Source organism: Sciurus vulgaris, assembly GCF_902686455.1.
Source record: "Sciurus vulgaris genome assembly, chromosome: X".
Classification (NCBI taxonomy): Eukaryota; Metazoa; Chordata; class Mammalia; order Rodentia; family Sciuridae; genus Sciurus; species Sciurus vulgaris.
Window position 1 is genome coordinate 127,567,843 of NC_136471.1, and position 24,128 is coordinate 127,591,970.

Genomic DNA, 24,128 nt, shown 5'->3' on the forward strand with positions numbered 1-24,128 from the left:
CTTCATGAGCAACTGAATTCTTCCTTCTTCTCAGGTCCTATGGTCCCAGAACTTTGCTGGACCAGACTCTTTATGGTATGGGTTGAAAGCATCATATTGTTTCTGTCTCCCTTATAAGCTCCTTTTCCTCTGCCTGTTTTTGATATGCTCATGATCACAGGACTTTGTCCTCACTGTTCTGCCCTTTCTTTCCTGTCTTGCCTCTTTCTTTTTTTGCTTCTTCCCTTCCCTGTCCTTTTTCACCCCTTCCTGCTGTTTCCCACTCCTTTGTCTCTCCTATCCTCACTGTGTCCATTCTTCCTGAGTAATCTCATCCACATCTATAACTTTAACCTCCATCTTTATCCTGATAACTCCTCAAAATTTCTATCCAACCCAGTCCTCTCTCCTGATCACTGGATTGCCACATGGACATCTTTATCTCCCTGTCTCAAATTTTAGTTTATCCTACACAAATTTATTATCTGCCTCCTCTAACAAAGTCTTCTCCAGTAACACTACAGTTTCCCTCTTGAGAGATCCATAGTCCTGGAAGTCATCGTAGACTTCTTTTTGCATTGTATATGTTGAAATAGTACATGTACTAATCAGCTTTCTAATTTTTAAAAAAATCATTTAAATTTTTACCACCTTTCAGATCCTCATCATTCATAGTTTTTATTGTAAGAACTGTCTATTGTTCTCTTGCCTCTAGATCTGCTCTGTTTAAGCATTCTCCAGAGTGCCAAACTGAATTAATTTTTCCATAATGTAAATCTTACTGTGCCATCTTCCTATTTCAAAACCCTTAATGTTTCCCTGTTGCCTTCAGGAGGAAATCCAACCTTCTTAGCATGGAGCAGAGCCTTTCCTGGCACCTGCTCAGCTCTCTAGCCTCCTACTTTGGTACACATATCTGAGGGAACCCAGATATTGGCTTGGCACTTAGCTAGATTTGTCCAGAAGACCCTGCAACAGGGATGTGTGTTCAAGTGGATTATTTCAAAGGTGATCTCAGGAAGCACCAGTAGAGGAGCAGGGGAGTGAATCAGGGAAAGGAAATACATCAATTTAGAATTCATAGGTAAGCAGGTTTCACTGGGCAAACTGGGGCCCAATCCAACTGGGAATCACTAACAGCCAGTATAGAATATGGCTCAGAGGGACAAGGAAGCTAGGATATTTATCCCTAGCTCCCAACTATTATTGGTGGAGGACTGTTCTTTCAGTGTTAAGTCCTCAAGCACTTCCAGCCTGCTTTGTGGAACTTAAACATGCTACTGGGTCCTGAGTAAGATACCCTCCCTTTCCCCACATCAAAGCAGAGTGGAGCTTATGGTAGGAAGCCAGCAGAATACATGGGAACAATGACTGCCATAAGAATATGGGCATTGACAATGTCTACTATAGGGCACCTTCAGCATGTTTCCATAGCAGTCTTAAAAAAAAAAAAAAAAACAAAACAAGATGCAAGGTTTTAGGTTTTTTTCAATATTCTTTTAGTTGTTCATGGACCTTTATTTTACTTATTTTTATGTGGTGCTGAGGATCGAACCCAGTGCCTCACATGTGCCAGACAAGTGCTCCACCACTGAGCCATAACCCTAGCCCCTGCATAGCACTCTTATGATCACTATCATAATATGTAATATGTACGTAGGAAATGTGTGCATATTAATTTATCTTTTCTTGGATTGTGAGCATCCTAAGGGAAGAGTCTATTGGACTTTGGTGGTTCATAGTAGGTGTGCAATGCATTTACACAGAGTAAAGGAATGAATAAATAAAATTAGATGGTCTAAAGAGATGAGATTGAGGATAAGAGAAAGAGAAAATTATAAAGAGTAGAAAACCAGAGAGACAGATATGATCAAGTAGTAAGGAATGTAGTAAAGAAAACAGTAGTGGAAAACAGCCTGAGATGAAAGAAAATAGGAAGAAGACACTTTAAAAAGGCAGTGATTTCATTTGCGAGATGCTTCTGCCAATCACTTTACAGCTTGCAAAAGAGCATTCCATGTTACAAGTCCTAAAATAACATTCTGTCATAACCTAACAAAATGGAACATGCTTGGAAGAAAACACCTTGCATACACTTCAGAACTCTGTGTCCCTGATAAGCTCTATACCCTGGTAATATGGAGAATTCAAAGTGCCATGACATTTATTTATTCTGGATGGCTTTTACAATTAAGTCTAAATTCCTAATCCATGCAAGTCTGTCAAAATCCTTATCCAAGCTCCTCAACCTTTAAGATAAAAAACAAACAGGCTTTCTGCCTCTCTGGGGAAGCAGTTTACAAGCTCTTCAACATTATGCCTGCTAAGGAAGCAGTTGTTACCTTAATTAATGATCTATGAAATCATCTTTAAATACCTTGTACAAACATGGGATGGAATACAGAAAAATGATAAATGATAAAAGATAACACACGCCATTTCACTATATTCTTCTTGAAAGGCAGAAAAGAGATACAATTGTGGGATTTGTTTTCTAAGGACGTGGAGAAAGGAGACCTATAGGGATTCAGATTTCAAATCTAAGCATGGCTTTTATAAGGTACTTATTTTTATTTGTTAATCTTTCAGTAATGAATTTTCCAACATGGACTCAATCCGTAGGGTTTATGTCTTTGACATGACTGGAGCCACAAAGACATGAAGTAATATGTCATGTTGGGGCTTCTCTGGATTGTTACTGGTCACCTGGCATTTGTTAGAAAAGTACGATCCTGGGTCCTGTCATGATCTATATCAGAATCTCTCAGGTGTGGTCTGTTTATTGGTGCCAGTCTGTGAACTTTTTATTGTGCTCTGCATCTAGACAGCTGTGCTTATTATAGGTTATTCTCAATGCCTATGCTTATTGCTATTCTAAGGAGTGTATTCTCTGTTTTTGTAACAAAACAAGTGTTTCCACTGGATTCCTTCTAGATGAAACCGCCGTGGGTCAACACTTCTTTCCCTATCTCTTATACACTAAACATCATTGTGTGTATCTGTTGAACCACATGCTTCAGGTGTTCATTCTAAAAATAAGCTTTCATTATGATTCTTCACACCACTGAGCAGTTCCTAAACAGACGAGATAAAGAACTTAATTTTTTCTTACCCACACACAAGCATCCCCATCTCACAAAGTCTGGATGCTCATAGTCCGAACCAATATTTTTCAGATGTGGGCCCTGCCTTCGTGCACAGTATCATAGATCTTAAGGCATATGACGTGTGGATCCATAGAATTTGTGTCTTTACTTAATAAGTGAAGCCAGTCGGATGGAACTTTCCTTCCTACCCAGTTGATTGTACATACATGAATCAAATTTCAAAGATATATTACTAGATAGAATGTACTTTTTTCTAACATAAGGGAAAGACAACTGGTCATTATCCAATGAGCCCTACCCTATGTATGAATCTTGTGGGAATTCACTTTGAGGTTAACAGAACTTAAAGAGTTCTACTGATTGAGTATGCAGACAATATTTGCATACTCAAATATTTTGAATACAAGACACAGAAAATAAGTTAGACAATTACATATAGAGAAGTATATCTTGACAATGCTTTAATACTATACTGCAGCACTGTTGACATTTAGGCCTTAGCAATTCTTTTTTTCTTCTTGCAGTACTGGGAATTGAAACCAGGGGCTGACATATGTTAAGCAGGTGCTCTATTGCTGAACTAAATCACCAACCCATTTTATTTATTTTAGTTTATTTTGGGAATGGACCTCACTAAGTTGCCTAGGCTGACCTCCAACTTGTGATTTTCCTACCTCAACCTCCAAAATAGCTAGTATAATACCACCAAAAAACTGGTGTGCCACCTTGCCTGGTGGGGCTGAGAATGTCCTGCATATTACAGGAGGATTAGCAGCATCCCTAATCTCTACTAAATGCCAGGAGCACCCCCTCCTACGTGCAACAACCAAATACATCTCCAGACCTTGCCAAATATCTCCTAAAGGGCAAAATCATTTCAGACTGAGAACCACTGCTCTAAGTCTTTGGAGAGGAAGCAGGGAGTCCTTCAGCAGGATTGTGGAAGGTTGATCCTACTGGAATTATAGTTTAATAGGTACTTCATTTGTTTAGGTCTGTTGGTAGATTAGACTTAGTGGTAGTGACATCTGTATTCCAGGAGCCTTCATTCAAAGTCAGTTTATATTCTAATTGGGTTTGAAGGGCCTTAATGGGGTTTTCTACATTTGGGGAAAATTCCATGTACTTAAGACCTAGTTTAGCCATAACCAGTATCAATGTAAGGTAAAACCCAAAACTTTAGCTTCTTAATTCTTTTCATTTTTCTCCTGTTTAAACACAACAGAGTGAAAGCATAGAATCATTATTTCATTCCTGTGATAATAAAAATAGCTGTATACAGGCCACATCTTGCTGTGCATTCCAATTTCCGTTTGTGAAAGAAAGAGGAGTAAAAATGAAGGAGAAGGCAATTGCAGCTGAGCTAAGAAATTTAATTTTTATTTATAGAATATGCTCCCCAACAAATTGAGCCAAAGCTTTATGACCCAGAGTTCACTAAACACCAGTGTGTTGGACAAAATGGATCTTAAAATGAGCAATCACTGAACACAGAACTTACTATTTGCTAGAACCTATTTTATGAACTGTACACATGGGAACCCATTTAATTTTCACCACAATTCTATGAGGTGAAAATTATTATCCATCCCATTTTAAAGATGAGGAAACTGAGGCAGAGAGTGTTTTGGTTTGGGTTTTATTTTGTTTTGAAATGATCTGCCTACCAAGGTCACAGAATTGGTATGTTATAGAACTTGCATTTAAATAGTAGCACTTTAGGTCATTTATTTTACAAGGAGAAAAGCCACATCTTCAAAAGTTCAAGCCATCTCCCAGAATACCAACCTCAGATAAAGTTAGACTGTATATGACAAAGTGAGACAAAACAAGGTCACTGCATAGTTTTGTCTCAACACAAAAACAAGGTCACTTTGCCACTTTAAAAAAATCCCTTTCTCTTGGTTAAAATAAGTGACTGCTACTTTTTTTTCCAATTAGTTTCATTCTCACTGTAATCTACCATCATATAGATGGTACTTATTGAGATACCCATAGAATTTCCCCTGCTTTGTGACAGCATCTAATCTAGAGCAAATCTTTGCTTCCTTGGACTCCCTCACCAAATCACCTAATTTACAGATACCCACAGCCACCCTCTTCCACCCCAGATCCTTGTGTTGTGTATTCTCCCCCACTAGAGTTTGGTAAACATGACTCATTTGTTGAGGCTTGTCCCTGGTAATCTTTGGCTAAGAAGACATTGATACATATTCACCTATAAAGTACAAAACTAGAAGTGGTAATTAATTTTCCAGATGATTGAATTAATGTCAAAATGATTAATATAATCTAGAACAATGGGCCAAATCCAGTAAGATAAAGATTTATAGGAATGAATAGAAAGTCATTTATTCAGGACAGAAAAAATTAACCACATAATCAAGAAGAGATAACTTGATAGCTATTTGGATTAATAATAGAAAATATACCTAGGAAATTAATAAGGTCAAAATGAGCCAATCATGGAATATGAGTACTTAAAATACTAAGTTTTAGTGCTTTTTTTTTTCAGTGCTGGAAATTGAACCCAGGGTCTTGTGTTTACAAGGCAAGCACTCTACCAACTGAGCTATATCTCCAGCCCTTTTAGTGCTTATTGGAAGGAACCAAATATCTAGTTAGAGGGGAGAGTAACCTTATTCATGTTGCATGTTGACCATGCCTAGACTATCTTTCAAATTCTGCAATTCATACTTCAAGATCATCATTAGCAAACTAAAGAAAAGGTGACATGGTGAGTGGCTGTCAACTATACCATAGGAAGGACTAAGTCAATTTGCAGAGAAGATTCGAGAAGACTTGCCAGCTTACTATCCTTAAATATTTGAAGGGATGTCTCCAGGAAGAATGGGAAAAGGTTTTTAAGCTCAAGTGGGATGGGGAGTGCTAGTCCAACTGTGGAGATTCTGAGACATTGATAAAATTGCACTTTCTGGAAGTGGAGCCCCATAGATTTAAATAAGCCACTTCCAGGTGATCATTGGTGCCAGGTCTTCTAGCCTTTACTGGTGGTGCCTTGGTATCCCATTGGATTTGGAAGAAATAAGACCCTTGGAACATTAGCAAAGAAATAGTCGGCATAGGACTTCTGGGCCTCCCTAATTAGAAGGTTAATGGCCTCTTTTAAGTTGTTCTTCTGCCTGGGGCATTGCATTACGGTTTGAAGTTAAAGCCTGGGTTAGGATAAAAGTAGTTACTGCCCTTCCATGTTTTTTTCTCTGTTATGTCTTAATGGGAAGTTGTTGAAGAGAAAAATTTAAGTATGTCTAGGTAAAATGTTCTAAATGCTCTCTCAGTACCATTCAAATGTTATATTCTTCTGTAAAACATACATGACAAATGGGTAGAAAGTGATACGTTATGAAAAGGTACAAATTAAGTACTACATGTGCTGAAAGAGTGAGATTATTTCAGGCTTGTAGGATCAGAATGTGATCTTTTGAGGGGTTAGAAGTTTACTTAAGACTTGAAACATAGGTAATGGAAGGGGAAGAAGAGAGAATCACAAACAACTGAGTACTGAATTCTCACTTTTCCAAATTACTATCATTTGAGACATTTTCATCAGGGCCTGACATTCTTACCTTATTGCCTGATCAGTTTAAGAGGCCCCAGATTTTCTTGTGGTGGTTGGGGGGAGTGTTAAACAATCTAAACAATGCATCATTAACATCATTCCTTTTGAAATGCAGCTTGTCTTTTGGTGACCTTAAAGTCATAACCATGTCCTCAAGCAGCCACTGTTTCTGTTTAGTCACTGAGAATAAAGAAGTCAGGGCTATTTGGGTAACTAGAGACATTTGAAACCAGGCAGAAAACCACAAAACCAGAAGTAAGGGAAATGCAGGTGAGGCTTTAAAGTTCTTGTAGTAAAATTGTTGTAACCTTCACATTGTGAATACTTCCTATTGGAGCCAAAGGGTAACATAAAAATAGGATTTTACTACATGAACCTAGGGCGTCAGCTTCTAATACTCTGGGTTTTGCCAGTTCTGTCAGTGAAGATTTGGGTGCAATTGTTTCTGAGAAACTCTAGTTTGATAAAACTGACAGTAACTGCTTTGCGAAACGTAGTAAAGATAAAGCAAACACACCCAGTTGCAAATTGCCTGGCTCCTCCTTGAAAGTGACCCCATTTCATAACTTGATTGTTCAGTAAACACCAGGCACTCTTCCCATGCATAGAAATGTAATCTCAGATGTTCTCCTAATAGAACTTCCTTGAATAAATCTTAAGGCCATTGTCTATTTGAGAAATGATTGACTCTTGGTTTTTTTTTTTCTTCTATCTTCAAAGGAATCAAACCATATCACATTTCAGAAGTCAGTTTCCCAGTGAGAAATTAAAGAAATGACTTTTTGCATTGGGAATATTGAACGTTTTAAAATGATGATTTTTTTTTTTTAACTCAGACCATAACCAATTAGGGTCTGTGAAAATTAATTTAGTAATTCATGACCAACTGGATCTGAATTAGGGGAAAGGAAGTAAGACCTCAGTTGCAAAATTGAAAAAGTACTGAAAACTCCAGTACTCAAGATAAATTATATTTTAATATAACATTTTTAAAAATCACTATTAATACAAAATATTCATGGTGAACAAAATACTAATATTTTAAATAAAAACAAGATCTAACCATGCATGTGTGTGACTCACCTCATTTGTCTTATTCTGGTCCTGGCCCTGGCCCTAACCACCAGCATTTAAAAATAAAATTAGAGTCAATTAGAAATATTTTCAGTGTGCATGTATTATACTAGATAAAATAAATTGTAAACTCTGAGTGGCAGGCTGCACAGTTAAGTTCAGTGACTTTGGGCACTACCTGCGTGTATGACTTTGGACATTTTAATTAACCTCTCTGTTTTTGTTTCCTTCTGTATGAAATTGGATAAAATACTACCTTTATTTTTGGTAGGATGACCACTTAATTTATCAAAACAAGGAAAATCTTGATAGTGGAAAGTGGTACAAATAGACATTATAACTCTATGATATTATTATAAAATAAAAAAATATTATCAAAGCAGATTTATATCATGAAAAAAATGTCAAAACTACTAAAATGTAAATCAGTCACAGGACTGCTCAGCCCCTATTTTTCATTTGTTTCATGTTCTTAGGACCAATAATTTTCCTTATTTTCCACTGACTCCATCAAGTGGTGGACCTGGTGACTTTCTGGATTTTGTGTGTCATGCCATTGACCAAGGCTGATATCCTATATGGCCAGTAGGGGCCGCAGTATCCCATAACTGCCGGAGCCCAAAAGAAAATCATTTCTTCCCAACCTCTTGTGTCTGAGTGCACTTCATTTTAATGAGCAAGCTCCCTGCAAACTAACCGGAGGAAGGGAATATCAGGTAGGGCACTGCATCTAGAAAACATCAAGAAAAGAAGCCTGGGATAGTGATGCTTATTTTTTTAAGCTTTCACCATGTGTTAAAGTGAAAATTTTATGCTTTACACCCATACCAGGAGATCATACCATGACAGAAGCCAGATGTACAAAATGGGGGTCAACAAAACCCATTCCAGTTTATTTTAATGCAATTATTAATAAAAATATTTTGTTTCAAATGAAGAATCTGCTGGGCTTGGTGGCATATGCCAGCAACTTGGGAGGTTGAGGCAAGAGGATCACAAGTTTGAGATCAGTTTGGGCAATTTAGTGAGACCCTGTCTCAAAATAAAAAATAGAAAAGGCTGGGGATGTGGCTCACTGTTAGAGTGCTTCTGAGTTCAATCCTAATAATAGTAATAATAATAATAATAATGGGAGGAGAAGGAGGAGGAATAATAATAATAATAATCTGGGACAAATGTTAAATCACACAGGGTATTGAGAAAATAGGTATAAACCATAACATTCTCAGATAAGCTGAGCTGTGTGATTGCATTATTCTCACAGTGGTAGTAGGGATTAAATGAAATATTTATAGTATCTGTAATGTTACCTGCCATGTTATAAGCCCTTAGTGAATATTACCTCTTGCTATATTTTATTTTTGTTTTAACCATTGTTAAGACTCAAATTGTTCAGACTCAATTAATTTGAAAAGCTCTGTCTTTTCTAAGGGACAAATAATTGAATATATCTCTTGCTCATTTTTTCAAAATTCAGTCATTAGTGATAATTAGAAGCATGGACTGCAAGATCATGCATGATTTGGTTAGCTCTTTACCCTGATCCCTAGTCATAACTTTGGTCATTAAATTTGTATTTTAAATACCTATTGTGAGATGCATAAATTAAAAATATCTCCTTATAAATATGCAAACTTAATTTTTCAATAAATAGTTTTTATAAAGCAGCAATTTAACTGTCACTGGCAACTTTAAGAAGCCTCCCTTTAATCTCAAGTATCCTTCTTGCTTCCCACTGCAATACCTGAACCATTTCTCTTTCCTATTTGCTTAAGCCTAGCCCCTTTGGTACCTCTGAAGTTCTGCTCATTAACTTCACCTTATCACTGATGTTATCTATCAGCACCCGGATGCAGTCTCTTAGTTGGTGACTTTAGCTTCTATTTCCTTGTCAATCCAACACTCTCATAAATATCACCTTTAATGAGGGAGCTTCCATATCCATATAGATAATCAACCCATCCTAGGCCTCCCAGTTTCTGGACTGCCCAGCTGTCAATTTCCCTCCACCCAATTTTAGTCATAAATTCACGTGGTCATAGCCTTATTTTTGTCTTTACTTCCCATGAATAGCCAGTGTGTCCTTTATTTTCTTCCTTCTCTATCCACCTTAGGGTTTCTTGTTCATCAGTGTTACTACTCCCTTGCAACCACTCCCTTAACTCCATGTTTCTCCCTTCCTTCATGTCTTTCTTCCTTTCCCTTCTTTTTCTCTTCCTTCATTTCCTCTATTATACTCTCCATATCTTCCGTACACTTTCTCACTTACCTGGAAAAACTAAATTTGTAGTTGAACTCAAGCATCTGACTTCTTGGTACCTGAGTCTAGAGAGTTGCTAGGGGAAAAGATACCTGCTTGCTGACTGTTCACACTTCAAATTCTTAACCACAGATCTCATATGGGTACACAACTATCTGCCTTAGCATATTGTCCCCATCTTTATTCTTGGACCACTGGCTTTTTCTAGTATGTAAAACTGCTATTTAGTGTTTGGACCTCCTCCTCAAACTTTCTGCATTCCTTCTTTCCACCACACACTCTTTTTTCTTTTAGCGGTGCTGGGGATTGAACCCAGGGCCTTGTGCTTATGAGGCAAGCATGCTACAAACTGAGCTATATCCCCAGCCCTCTACCACACTGTCAACTGACAACCTACCTCAGAATTCATGGAAATGATAGGAACTATTAGTTGGAAGTTCCTACATCTTACCATCATTGAATTTATCAATCAACTAGCTATCATAGTTGTTCTCCCATTTTGTTTGTACAGTGATGAGGCACAGACTTTGGAGACATTATTTTACTTCAAATCTTGCTGTGCCACTTCCTGGCTCATCAACATGGACAAATTATTTAAACTCTCTGTGCTTTAGTTATTTCATTAATGAACTGGTAATAATTTAAGTCATTATTAAAATGGATGAAATATCTGTCACCATGTAAGGCTAACATCTTTGCTCTGGATTTTATCCTTTCTCACCTTCTTAAGACATTTTGTTCCTTTTTTGGTACCAGGGATTAAACCCAAGAGGATTAACCATTGAGACACATCCCCTCCCTTTTTTATTTTGAGAAAGGGTCTCACTAAGTTGCTGAAGCTGGCTTTGAACTTGAGATCTTCCTACCTCAGCCTCCCCAGCCACTGGGATTATGGGTGTGCATCACTGCGCCTGGCCAACATTTTGTTCTTTAATTTATGCTCCTTCCACTGTATGCTAATATTCTTTGATCTTCTTTTCCAGGAAAAGTCCTCCAATGAATACACATTTTATTTCATACCATCTTCTATGCTCCCCTATACAGCAAAGGCAGTTGCAAGTAACATCTAAAGTCTCACCATTTCCTTTATTCCTTTCTCAATCTACTTTAGATAGGCTTTCTAAGTGATGGAATATTCCATTTGCAAGAGATTTTTAATTTCTATTCTCTCCGTGGGGGATTTCAGCCAGTTTTGTGAATTTAAGATATTATTTGTTTTGCTGTTCACTCTCAAATATATTTCCAAATTTTATCTCTCTTGAGCACATATCTCTAATTACTTGCCAACTATACTGAGATGTCTCATAGTCATCTAAACATCATTAAAATGTGACTCTGGAATTCCACCCTAAATCTGCTTCATTACAATTATAGTGCTAAGTGCCCAGTTGTTTAAATAAAAAATTTGTGAGTCATATTCAATTTCTTTCTTATGTTCACCTCCTCATATCAAATGCATGAGCATGATCTATTGATATTTTACCTTTAAAGCATAACCACTAGAATGTAAGTTTTAAGTTTCATCAAAGAATTGCGTTTGTTTGTTCTGTTCAACAATACTCTAAGGATCTAGATGGTACTTGGCACATAGTGGGAAGCAATTAAATATTTGTGAAATAAATCAATGAATCTTAAATCTATTTCGTTCCATACGCATGACCAATTTATTTCTAGAGTAATCTTCCAACTGATTTGCTGCTGCTATTCTTGATTCCAATTCCATTACTGTCCACACAGACTCTTGGAAAAGTTGAATTTAACCAGTGGATCCTATTCAGTTAGAATAAAGCACAATCTTTCATGATCTAACAGAGTAGCATACAAGTATGAATTCTCCAACATACAATCAGTGAACCAGTGTAGTGTTTCTTAAACTTATCATTTAAGAATCATGTGGTATAATTACTAAGCATACAGATTCTTGTGTTCCTCCCCAAACTTAATCAATCAGGTGTCTTCAGGGACTTCACTAAGAATTTGTATTTTTCCACAAGAGTCTGAGGTGAGTCCTATTATGATAGGGTAAGATTGGAGAAACCTGGGTAGTATTCAGGGATTTCTGAATGACATAACCTACTGGTAGTTACTATGTGAATTGTTTAAACTCTGTATTGTTTGTTTGTGTGCTGAAATACCATCACAATCTAATATGTCCTGTGTGGCAAAGTGACTCTGACATTGTGCCACTGTGTATAGGACTTTTGTGATGAGTTGAAGGAATGGTTAGCACCAACAGGGAGGCAGAGAGGGAAAACATGATAAAGGTCTAATATTAAGAGATAATATACACCCAAAAGTATATTTGTTATGTTTGTTTCCTTTTTAGACTGTAGTATAACAAAACATTCCAAAAGGTAACAAAGAGTAAAAGATATATTTATCTTTTTTCAGAATATATGCAGGAAACCTTTTGGTAGATGCAGTTAGGGTTTCAGCTATCACACACATAAATTCCATGTAAGTGATGTCTGACAGCAAACTTTTAGTTTTACATCTAGATATTTGGAAACAATAAGATTGACAGTGAAACATTTTTAGTTTTGCTCCAACAATGTAGCATGTAAGTATGGATTCACCAGCAGGTTCAATTTATCACATTTTGGGGGGAACAGATTTTGAAAAATACTTTATCTACTATACCTAAAATGTATTTATTCTTATTTGTTCCTTTTAGTTATACTATACTTAAAATTTTAACTTGGTTCTTTAGCAATATTATTACAAGGGGTAACATTCTCTGTATCCAAGGGCATGTTTCCCTCCCAGAGTTTGAAACAGAAAACAGGTGTAAGCCTTCTGGTATCTTATATGAGATTTGCTCATAAACCAGAGCAGCGCTTTCCAAACATGTCCACACAGTGGAATTGCCTGGGGAGCTGCAGAAATACTGATGCCTGTACCCCATCCTGAAATGGGGATTTAATTGGTTTGGGATGTGGCCAAGGTTTGGAATTAAAGCCTAGCTGATTGGGCTGAGGTTGTAGCTCAGTGGTAGAGCACCTGCCTCACACATGTGAGGCACTGGTTTTGATCCTCAGCACCACATAAAAATAAATAGATAAATAAATAAATGAATTGTAAAAACCATTTAAAAGAAATAAATAAAACTCAGTTGATTCTAATGTGCAGACAAGTTCAAGAACTGCTGAACTGGAGATCTTTTTTTCCATTTTTTATTCAGTCATGTTAGTCATGCATAGCATTAGGATTCATTTTGGCATAATTATAAATGCATGGAATATAATTTGCTCTATTTCAGTCTCTACTTCCCCTTACCCTCCCTTTTCCCTTCCCCTGTTCATTTTCCTCTACTGGTCTTTCTGCTATTTATCTAGTATTTTTTGAAATTAGTGTCTTGTGCATATACATGATGGTTAGATTCTCTGTAGTATATTAATATATGTACATAAGAAACTTAGGTTCAATTCTTTCCACTGTTCTTCCCTTATCCTGTTTTTTCTTCCTGCCCCTCAATTCCCTTCTTCTACTACGATGATCTTTCTTCTATTTTGATGGAACCCACCCCTCCATTTCATTTCTCTTTTACCCCCTTTATTTTGGACTAGCTTCAGCATATCAGAAAAAACATTTGAGCTTTGACTTTCTGGGTCTGGATTATTTCACTTAGCAGATAGTCTTGAACTGGACATTTTGAGCTATATATTTCCAACCTCAAACCTCTGGATAGTGTAAAGCTTAGGTTTCTGCACTGAAGTTGAGACAATAAGATCAGTCTTATTGGATTTGTCAAGTTGCAGTCTACATAGGCAGGGCATTATTTACCTAAAGCCAGAACAATTGATGAAAAAAGTCAATCAGATAAGTTATGTGCACACATAGTCACATACACACAAATTATCAACATTCAAAATAACCAGGATTTTAAAGTAATATTTTCAAATTGGGTATACATACCCAATTGGAGTTGCTAGATAAAATATAGAGTTCAGTAAAATTTGATTTTCAAATATACTAAAAAATTGTTTTTTAAGTACATACTATATAATATTCAGGATATATTCATACTAAAAAGTTGTTTATTTACCTGAAATTCAAGTTTAACTGTATGCCCTGTATTTTTATTTGTCAAATCAGATAATTCCATCCCAAAATTTAAAAGACCAACTTGAATAGCAATAGCAATAAGTATACTAAGATAAATCAGGACACAAATTAACTTCAGCTTCTTGGTCATTATTCTGTTTTCTGAATTATATTGTTTGATTAATCACCTCAGGTTGTACATGACTTTGTAATGAGGGCCAACTGTACCTTATTCTGTCTCTTCTGTCTTCTTCGGAGGCGTAGGAACTCCTTGTGTTGTCTGGAGACAAAATTCACTGCTGCATATTCCAATAAGGCAGCAAACACAAACAGAAGGCACACCGCCATCCAGATGTCAATTGCTTTTACATAGGAGACCTGAGAAAGAGAGAAGGGGGAGAGAGAGGAGGGAGGGAGGAAGGGAGAGAGAGAGAGAGAAAGAAAGAGAAAGAGAAAGAGAGAGAGAAGCTATGAAAACTTTCAGGAAAACCAGATTCCTAGTGGTGTGAGCATCAGAATAACCTCATTTCCTGAGTCGAAGATTTTCTATCCTTTCCCTAAGAAAGTGGGTAAACTTGTGAATAGTGCTGTAATAAATGGTCTAAATGTCCATCAACAGAGGAATGGGTAAAGCTAATGTGGTATGTACATAATGGAATCCTATTCTGCTATAAAAAGTGTGGAATTGTATTATTTGTATCAACATGGATAGAACTAGAGGATATTATGTTAAATGAAATAAGTTAGGCACAGAAAGATAAATCCTGCATGATCTCACTCATGTGATATCTAAAAAAAAAAAATTGACCTCATACAAGTTGAGATTAGGATAATGATTACCAGAGGCTGGGAGAGTGGGGCGGGGAGTGTTGCAGAGAAGGGGTGTTATCAGGTACAATGTGATGGGAAGAATAAATTCTGATGTTCTACGGTATGTAAGGGTGAATATAAATAACAATGATACATTATATAGCTCAAAGTAGTCAGAAGAGAGAATTTTTAGTGTAATAATCAGAGAGAAATGATAAAAGGTAATGAACATGCTAGTTACCCTGAGTTGATCATTACTCAATGTATATATGAATCTAAACATCACATTGTGAGGTGGCATGTAGCTCAGTGGTAAAGCATATACTTAGTGTGTAGGAGGTCCTGGGTTCAATTCCCAGCACCAAGGAAAGTAATACCCCACAACATCACATTGTACCTCATAAGTATATACAAATACTGTGTATCAATCAAAAAGTTAAAAAGAATTATAACATTTAAAAAGTAAGTGTATAAGTAATGCATCAATTCCATTTAGAAGATCCTGGGCAAAGCAGTGAAAGTCACATGCCCCACTGCCCTGTGACCTTGCTCCATCTTTCTCAGTGTAGCCCACCTGCTCAAATAGCTTTGTCCCTGAGGCAAGCTCCAAATATTACAAAAATTTCATTAATGAGAGTAGATTTTAATTAATGAGACTACAAAAACTGTTTAAGGAAATGCATATGTTAAATAGCTTGTTTTAGCCTTTCCACAGTGTATAGGTATTTCAAAATAGTGTGTTGTATATCATAAATATATAATTTTTTTTACTTATCTATTAAAAACATAAGGTTTCTTTAAAGAAAAAATGAGAAAAACAAAATTTTCAAGTAAAACTGCTAAAACTGCTTACTTTCTTTTAGTATTTCCTAACACCTAAAAATAAGTATAATTAAGATAATTCCAAACTTGGATGAAAAATATATTCTGCATGACCTTAGGCTTTTAAAAAATCAATTGGTAATTTCCATCTATTTATTGATCGTGCCATGAAAACAATTCTAAATAGTTTTAAATTCTCACAATTCAAGAGTATTCAAACAAAAGATCAGAGCTCTAACCTTGAGAAGGTATCTGGTAAAAAGGGAAACATTTTTTAGCCCTTTAGTGTTTGTTTAAATGTTTAGTAAGTCTTATAATTTAACAATGCAGATTCTGAAAGCAAATATTTTTTTACTTGTAATGGAGAATATCTCTTGTGTCACTGTACAATAATTTTTTAAAGTATAAAGAAGAAAATAAATGAACAACGTTGTAGCATTGGATCCCAGATTACAAAAGACACTTATAAAACTACTAGCTGAGTGTGTACTATTCAGTCTAATTTTTATATAGAATTTCCTAAATTTTTATGTTGTCACTGACTGCTAGCCACCATTATAAATATCACATATGTATTAATTTTGACCATTAAAACAATTTGTTGCTTCATTTTCTAATGAGGAAACTGGAGTACAGAAGGACCAAATTATTACCCAAGGTTACAAAACTGACAAGTAGCAGAGCCATGACTGGAATTGAAAATCCATCTAATTAGTGTGTTTCTTTTTTGAACATAAATATACTATTAGGATAGTATAGTTTGTATCCTGCATTTCCCTTAGGCCTTTATAAATATTTCCAATGCCATTTAACTTTCTACTAAATCACAATTTTCAAGGCTTGCATAATGGACCATGCTATGACTAATTATTTTACATTATAGAATATTTCGTTTATTTTCTCTTTCATTTTTGTGACTTTTAATTTTGTTGCCATGAACATTTTCCACCCAAATATTTAACTGTCTCAGCTTATTTGTTAGATCAATTTTTAGGTGAATTACAGAAGTAAATAACAGAAAAAAATACAAATATAAAGTTAGCAGTGGCACAGAGGATTTAAAAGCAGAACTCTGAAGAGAAATATCCCAAGTAAGAATCACAACTTTGCTACTGACTGTATCTCTAACTTCTCCAAGTTGTATAACCTGTAAAATATGAACAGTCATAGTACCTACCTCATGGAGTTGTTATGTAGATAAAAATCACTTAATGTATGTAAAGAGCTTAAACTAGTGTTAAACACAAAATAATTGCTATATTTAGCTAATTATTTAGCTGTATAAGGGTGATTTTGTTAGTGGAAGAGATTTGAAAAAGATAAATATTAACAAGGAAAATATAAATCACAATACTATTCTATTCCAATTATTTAAGATCACCACCTGCCTTGCTTATACTATTTGTCTCAGATAGTTTAAGCCACCTGTCAGTCCCACATGTGCTCTGACACAGAGGTCTAGCACTTTGTCATCTCTAGCCCTTTAAGTATATCACTCTTCCTACTTGGGATGCTTATTCCCATTTTTTTTCTGATTAATGGCCTCCTCAGAATTCCTCAAGACCTGGTACAAATGCCAAGTCCACCAGGGATCCTTCTTAACCTTCTCCTTTCCTCCCTTCTGGGTTAGGGGCCATTTTTCTTTATTATTTTATCACTGTCTGTTGAACTTGTCTGTTCCTTCTTAGTTCACCTGCTTCCCTGACCCTATCCTAGAGTGTAAGGTTTTTTGTTTTGTTTGTTTGTTTTGGAGGACTGGCCATGTGCAGTATTACTATTGATGTTACCATCACAGGTCATGACATTAGTTATTTAGGATGGATGGATCATTGAATGACTAAATGAAAGAAAAAAATTAAAGAAATATCTAGTTATTCTCTTTGTGCTTGCTTGAATTTCAATAATCCTCAACTATATAGTATTACCTACAATTGCATATATTTGATACATCTAAGAGTGATCAACACATCTAGCATTCCCATAATATTTTAATAAGAAATAATTTTATCTTGCACTGCTCTTCTAGGGCAATCTCACTCTCCTGTAATAATAGAACATTACCAATCACAGCATTCCCAGTTATTTATTATTCAGATGGCCTGTAAATGTTTTAAGATCCAATAATGAGAACAATTTGTCAGTGCCTGAGATATGTCCATACCAAGAACTATGTCCAATAGAAGTGACCATCATTTTTCCCCTTCCTGATGTTTACAGCATTCAATAATTTGTAAACCTTTTCCACATCTTCTACCATCAGCAGGTCACGCATATATTCGGCTTAATTTTTAACTGCTCATAAATGAATTCTTTCAATCTCTTAATCATTTCGATTGGTCTCTCAATTTCCTCCAAATCACGAACATATTTCCAGCATTGAAGTGCTGGCATTAAACGCATTATTCACACGGATTTAGAGGGTGTTATGAGATGTCTATTACATTCGATGTGATGTCCCTTGGTATTGGTCCCTCAGGATTGAAATTCCTTTTTGTTGCTTTTATCCAGCTCTAATGTCAGATTCTCTCTCTTTGGCTGCTAATCCTTAGATGTTTTTAGCTCACATCTTTCCCTGTCACATTCTTTTTATGATTTGGAGGCTTACATGATCCCTTCCTGAACTACTTTACTACAAATTTGCAAGATAGTGTTCAAAGGTAATTAAACTCTCAAAATGCTATTATGATTCACTGAATTGGTATCTTTTCAGGCATATTTAATTCTAAATTTTTTTTAAAACCAAAAAATTAGGGCCAATTATGTGAAAGTGTACTAGATGCTGTGGGAGGTGGGGCAGAAGATACAAAGATAACAGATATGCAAATTGATTCTTCCTAGAACTTCCCAGATTATACTTTAGGGAACTCTGATCACTGTATGTACCAGAAAATATCTTTCACATGAATCAGGGAACAGCAAATTATGTCCCAAGGATCAAATCTGGCCGACTACATGTCCTGAAAATAATGTTTTATTGAAACACAGTCATATCTATTTACATATTGCCTATAGCTACTTTTGTATTAAAATGACACAGTGGTGACAGAAACCAAATGGTCCCTAGATCCTAAAATACCAAATGATCATCACAAAAAAAAACATTTGCCACCCTGTGACCTAGACTGTAGTCTTATTTGTCCTGGTGTTGCACTTCCCTGTGACTCTGTTTCAGGGCTTAAGAAATCCATGGTCTGTTGAGGGAGACAGTCATATGAATGCATAACTGATGCAATGAAGATGTTTCTACGTGCCAGAGTAGTGGAAGGACCAAAAAGCTGGTGGAATTTGGGGTGGTTGATCTTGACGGGGAAAGTCTTCATTTTTGAAAGGGGTGGAATTTGATTTAGGGCTTGAGGAAAGCCAGTACTTTGTTGCATGGAAAAAAGCTGTAAAGGCAAAGTCCCAAGAATGGGAGAGAATACAGTGGGCTTGGGGGATGGTGAGGAACCCAGTGACATGGACATGTTGTATACTCAAGGTGAGGGATATACAGGAGGATGGGCCAGAAAAACGGCATTGAAAGCCAGGCAGATAGGTTTGGTGTTTCAAACTGCTCATGATGGTTTTGAAGTGGGTACAGAGTATGAGTCCTTTTATAATTATGTTGATCTTTTCCTCCCAAAGCAAAAATTGTACTTTAGGAAAAGCAAACTTTTTCCCTCCTTATGGGAGTTTGCCTCTACTATTTTGGGGGGTCGGGGGATGGGTACCGGGGATTGAACTCAGGGGCACTCAGCCATTAAGCCACATATCCAGCCCTATTTTGTATTTTATTTAGAGACAGGGTCTCACTGAGTTGCTTAGTGCCTTGCTTTTGCTGAGGCTGGCTTTGAACTCTCAATCCTTCTGCCTCAGCCTCCTGAGCTGCTGGGATTACAGGTTTGGGCCACTGCACCCAGCCATGCCTCTACTTTTTTTTGACACTTTCCATTTCTACACAGGGCTGGTTCTCTTTTAGGTTCTCTGACAACATCTCTGAATCCTTTGTGGAATATCTTCCATTTATTATGTTCTGTGAATTCTTTCCTATTCAATTTCTATTCTGTCTTCAAATCCTCAGTGAATTCATCCAGACCTATAGCTTTCTTTTTACTCATGTATAGATGGGAGTGGTGTGTGTGTGTGTGTGTGTGTGTGTGTATGTATGTGTCCGTCCTATATCAGAGATTAGCCACGTTCCCATGAATCCCACTTCTTCTACCAGCAAAACTAGATTTGCCAGTGCAGTTGGATCCCCCAAAGGCATATGGCAGAAGTTGTACATGCTACTTCAGAGCCTCTGAATTTTCCATGAGGTCTTTGGGTCTTAACTCTTCTGCAGTCACCTTGAGGGTCATTTGTTCAAGATGGAAATGCCATAAGATGGAAGAAGACTGGGTTCCTAAAAGACCTAGGGCCACCTACTTCAGAGTAGAGTGTGATGTGAATGAGAAGGAAACTTGTATTAAATCTTAGAGATTCCAGGGCTTTGTGTTTCCAAAACTCCCAAATCCATCCTGCAGCCCTGACTTCTCAGGCACACCTGTGTTGATTCTAAAATGTCTACAGTTAGTATTTGTAAAATCAAACTCATTAAATATCCCCTTTTCTATTCATCTCATTGGAATATTTCTTCTCACTAGCAACCATGGTTTTAACACTGGTTCTCTCATTGCCTTTATCTCCAATACTCAATCTATCAAAGACTCAACATGTTCTTCTGCAAAGTACCCTTGGTTTTAATCTTTTATTCTCCATTCCAATGACACCACCATAATCTCAACCATTGAAGCTTAGACCTGATTATTATAACAACTTCGTAACTGGTCCTTCTACATTCAGTTTCTCCTTGTGGCTCTTAGTCCTTTTGCTTCATTATGATTAAATTTAAAGCACCAATTTCATTTTGAAACATGTGCTTAGAAACTATTGGTAGCTGCCTATTATGGGCTCTGGTATTTGAGATCCTGCACTGCATGTGTCTGCTTTAGTTGTTCAATTTTATTCCACTCTTTCCTAACACAGACTTGGGGTTTTGTTTAAGCAATTTTATGTACTCCTGAGGAAGTCAAATCCATTACCACTGATGGCTCATTGTCTACACCAGTGGTTCCCAAATGAAGGGGACGATTTTACACCCCAGGGAACATTTGGAGATAGTTTGGGTTATCACAACCAGGGGTAGGTGCTACTGATATCTAGTAGACTGAAGTCAAAGGTGCTGTTAAACATAACTAACTCCAAGGATTAGCCTCATCAAAATTTATCTAGCCCAAATGCCAATAATTTGGAAGTTGAACATCCCTGAGATAGAGAAAATAAAAGGCCCAAACCTAGATATCTATGTCTAGTTCAGTGGTCCTCAACCAGGGGTGATATTGTCCTTGAGGACATTCAGCAGTATGTAAAGATGGTTTGGGTCATATCAACTGGAAAGTGCAGAGTTTCTATTGATTTTAGAGTTAGAGGAAGCCAGGAATGCTGCTAAATACCCAATGAAGCATAGGACAGCCCCACATGACAAAGAATTACCTAGTCCCAGATATTAATAGTGTTGTAAGGTTGAGAAACCCTGATCTGCACTCTTCTCCAGAATTTAAATTCTTCCTTCATATTCTCTACCTGTTTATTTCCAGACAATTTCTCAAGGAGTAGTTTAAATTTCATTTCCAAGGTGATACTTTCTCTGCTTATCCTAGCCCATAGTGTTCCCATTCATGTTTAGAATTTGTAATGCTCTTACAGTTAAATTCATTTAGTTTAATGTTCACCTAATGAATATTTGCTATATCCACTCAAAGTATAGGATACTCAAAGTATAAAGATTCAGTAATATTTTTTCTATCTGTGACTCTGGGGAGAAGTCTTTGGACATTTAGTAAGTGCCCATAAATTTCTATTGATTGACAAATTTTCCAAGCAGTATATAAATTCAAATTCCTTTCATAATCACTGATTTATATTGAGGGTCAGCTGCAAAAGGATAATTAAAAGGAAGAAAATTTAAGGTCACATATTTTAGAACTGATAGCTGGTTATATCCAGATTACCCTTGGTTTGTATTCACTAAGGGAAAGAACACTTATTATTTTTATAACTTTGCAACTCACATAGTTTATAAAACTCTGGTAGAAAACTAGAGCTAATCAAGTAGTTTAGGTTTTTGTGACACTATATAAACATTTATCTGTTTTTTGAACATAGTTAGATGGTAGAATTCAGCTAATTGCTTGATGGTTTTGGCATCATGTCAACATTTTCTAGAGATGTTTTCCTTTAATGTTCTTTTCAGTACTGTCTTGGCAGTTTTTAAAAACTTTAGCAAGTTTTCTCGAGTTGCTTTTTCCATGAAATACAACCTCAGTTTAGTTTCAAAGTCAAAAATCAAGGCATGAATTTATTTTAGCCCTACAATTTGTTTTTTTCTGTTTTCAGACACTGTAGTATTTCCCATAACAGAAAGCCAGTTTTTCCTGGGTTGAGCCATTTTTCTACTCCATATTTCCCCAGGACAAAAGACTGGGATATCATTGTATGAGGATGACCTGAATGTCCTTACAGCTTGGACATCCTCTCCATTTCTTAGGCAAAGACTTCCCTGTGACAGTGTATCAACTAAAGTATATCCACATTTCCAGCCACCAGGCTGACCCCAGAGAGTTGTGACATTCTTCCAGCAGCCAATCAAGGAGGACTGCCTATGAACTTGTACAGAGAAGGGAAGTTCTCTATAGTGGAGAGAATTCACAAATGATTATGCCCAACCAAGTATTGTTTTCAATAGAAAAGTTACAGGATGGAATTCATAGAGCATTATCAGTTTTCTGAGATATTTTTCTTTAAGTGCAATGATCTCTCATATCCTCCTGCTTGAGTCAATGTATAATTATTCTCAAACTATGCCTGCAAACCATTGAACCATTGCTAAAGCAGAATAGAAGCTTTTCTGCTCTGTACAGTACAATTTCATTTTATATAATTTAGAACTGGAGAAATTTTAATTAACTTTGATCAACATACTTGTTGAAATGAAGGATACCTGTTAGCCACAGTAATTTCAGGTGTGTTTCCATTACTTGTAATAGAAGCTTTTGGTAGCTTTAATGAATTTGTCTTTTATTGAGTGCAATGAATTATACCACCATCTTTTCCATCTCCATTTTATGAAGGAAAATATAAGCTTATTAAATATATGTCTAAAACTTACACAGCTACTAATCAACTGAGATGGAAATGAGAATTTTGGCTTTGCTTTTCTGTTTTGTCTCTTATCTATACTCAGTCACTGTATCATCAGAAAAAAATAAAGGAAGTCAAATTAATCTTGACGCCAAGGATTCATTGTGTTGTACAATTTTATCTTTATACTTTCACTGCCAAGTTGCTATTTTTATTGCCTAATTAAAGATCTCACACCTGCTGTTTAATGCTGTGAAAATCAAGTTTCTTTGGCAAAGAGGGATAATGACAGTACTGACTACCTAGCCTATCATGGTATCACCACCCAACTCCCCATTTTTTCTTCATGTCTGATACTCTTGTTGGATTCTAGGCAGAGTAGTTGAATAAACACAACTCTTGTGAAGATGTTATTGCAGAAATATCCATAGGGTGGCAGTGCCTTCAAGTCTGGTTACAGATGGTCCTGAACAACTTTTGGAGATCATTTAGTTTGTTCAGTATTGGGGTGGTACACAGGCTTAGTTAACTGACATTATTTCTAAATATGAATAAGTTTCTCTCCATTATAGTGTTCAGGAAACTATTCAAAGTAGCTTGACAAAACTCAATATCCATATGGGTTCTTTGCAAGGAGAGGTAAGAAGAATAGAACTGCCAGTCTAGGAATATACAAGGAATACCAGGTAATATCCATTGTTAGTGGAACCATAGGGTCACTCTGCAGAAATACTGCCCCCAAAGTATCAGCCCTTTGCAAATACAGGCAGCTGGAGGAGCCAAGGTGAGGAGGAGGCTACATTTGGAGGAGGCTGGACTAGGTGCTATCTTCTTTCTTGTGCTCCTGTCTGCTATATTTCATTACATTTTCAGCTGGTAGGTTTATTGATTTTTGCCATGGTCTACTTCCTGTGGCTTCACCTTCAGGGACAAAACAAATGATACACATATCTTTTCTAATGACCAGGAAAGAGAGGGGAGTGGGGGGTCAGTAGTAAATGGTCTTCTGTTAGGAAAACAACCCCATTGAAGAAGAGAGCCAGTTGGTTTATCTCAGTGTTAGAATTGCAACCATAGGCTTTTGAGGGATGATGAGATGATGCTTCACTTAATAGATGTTTGTGAAGTCAGTGTCTGTATGCAAGACAGTGGTATGTGGGGGGGAGAGAGAGATTGATTGACTGATTGAGAAAGAATAAGAACATCTTTGGAGCCAGGTCAACTTGTAATTGAATCCTAGCTGAGTGACCAATGAACTTGGGAAAATTACTTAACCTGTCAGGATCTGTTTCTT

General features: G+C 36.5%; 1 protein-coding gene across 4 annotated transcripts in view; it reads right to left on the reverse strand.

Moving 5' to 3' along the window:
* GLRA2 (glycine receptor alpha 2) overlaps nucleotides 1–24,128 on the reverse strand; it is a 204,369-nt gene that overhangs the window by 29,713 nt on the left and 150,528 nt on the right. For all 4 annotated transcript variants that reach the window (XM_079123212.1, XM_079123213.1, XM_079123215.1 and 1 more), the window contains one exon: nucleotides 14,273–14,422. In XM_079123212.1, coding sequence (XP_078979338.1) covers nucleotides 14,273–14,422 — 150 coding nt within the window. The remainder of the gene's footprint in view (nucleotides 1–14,272; nucleotides 14,423–24,128) is intronic.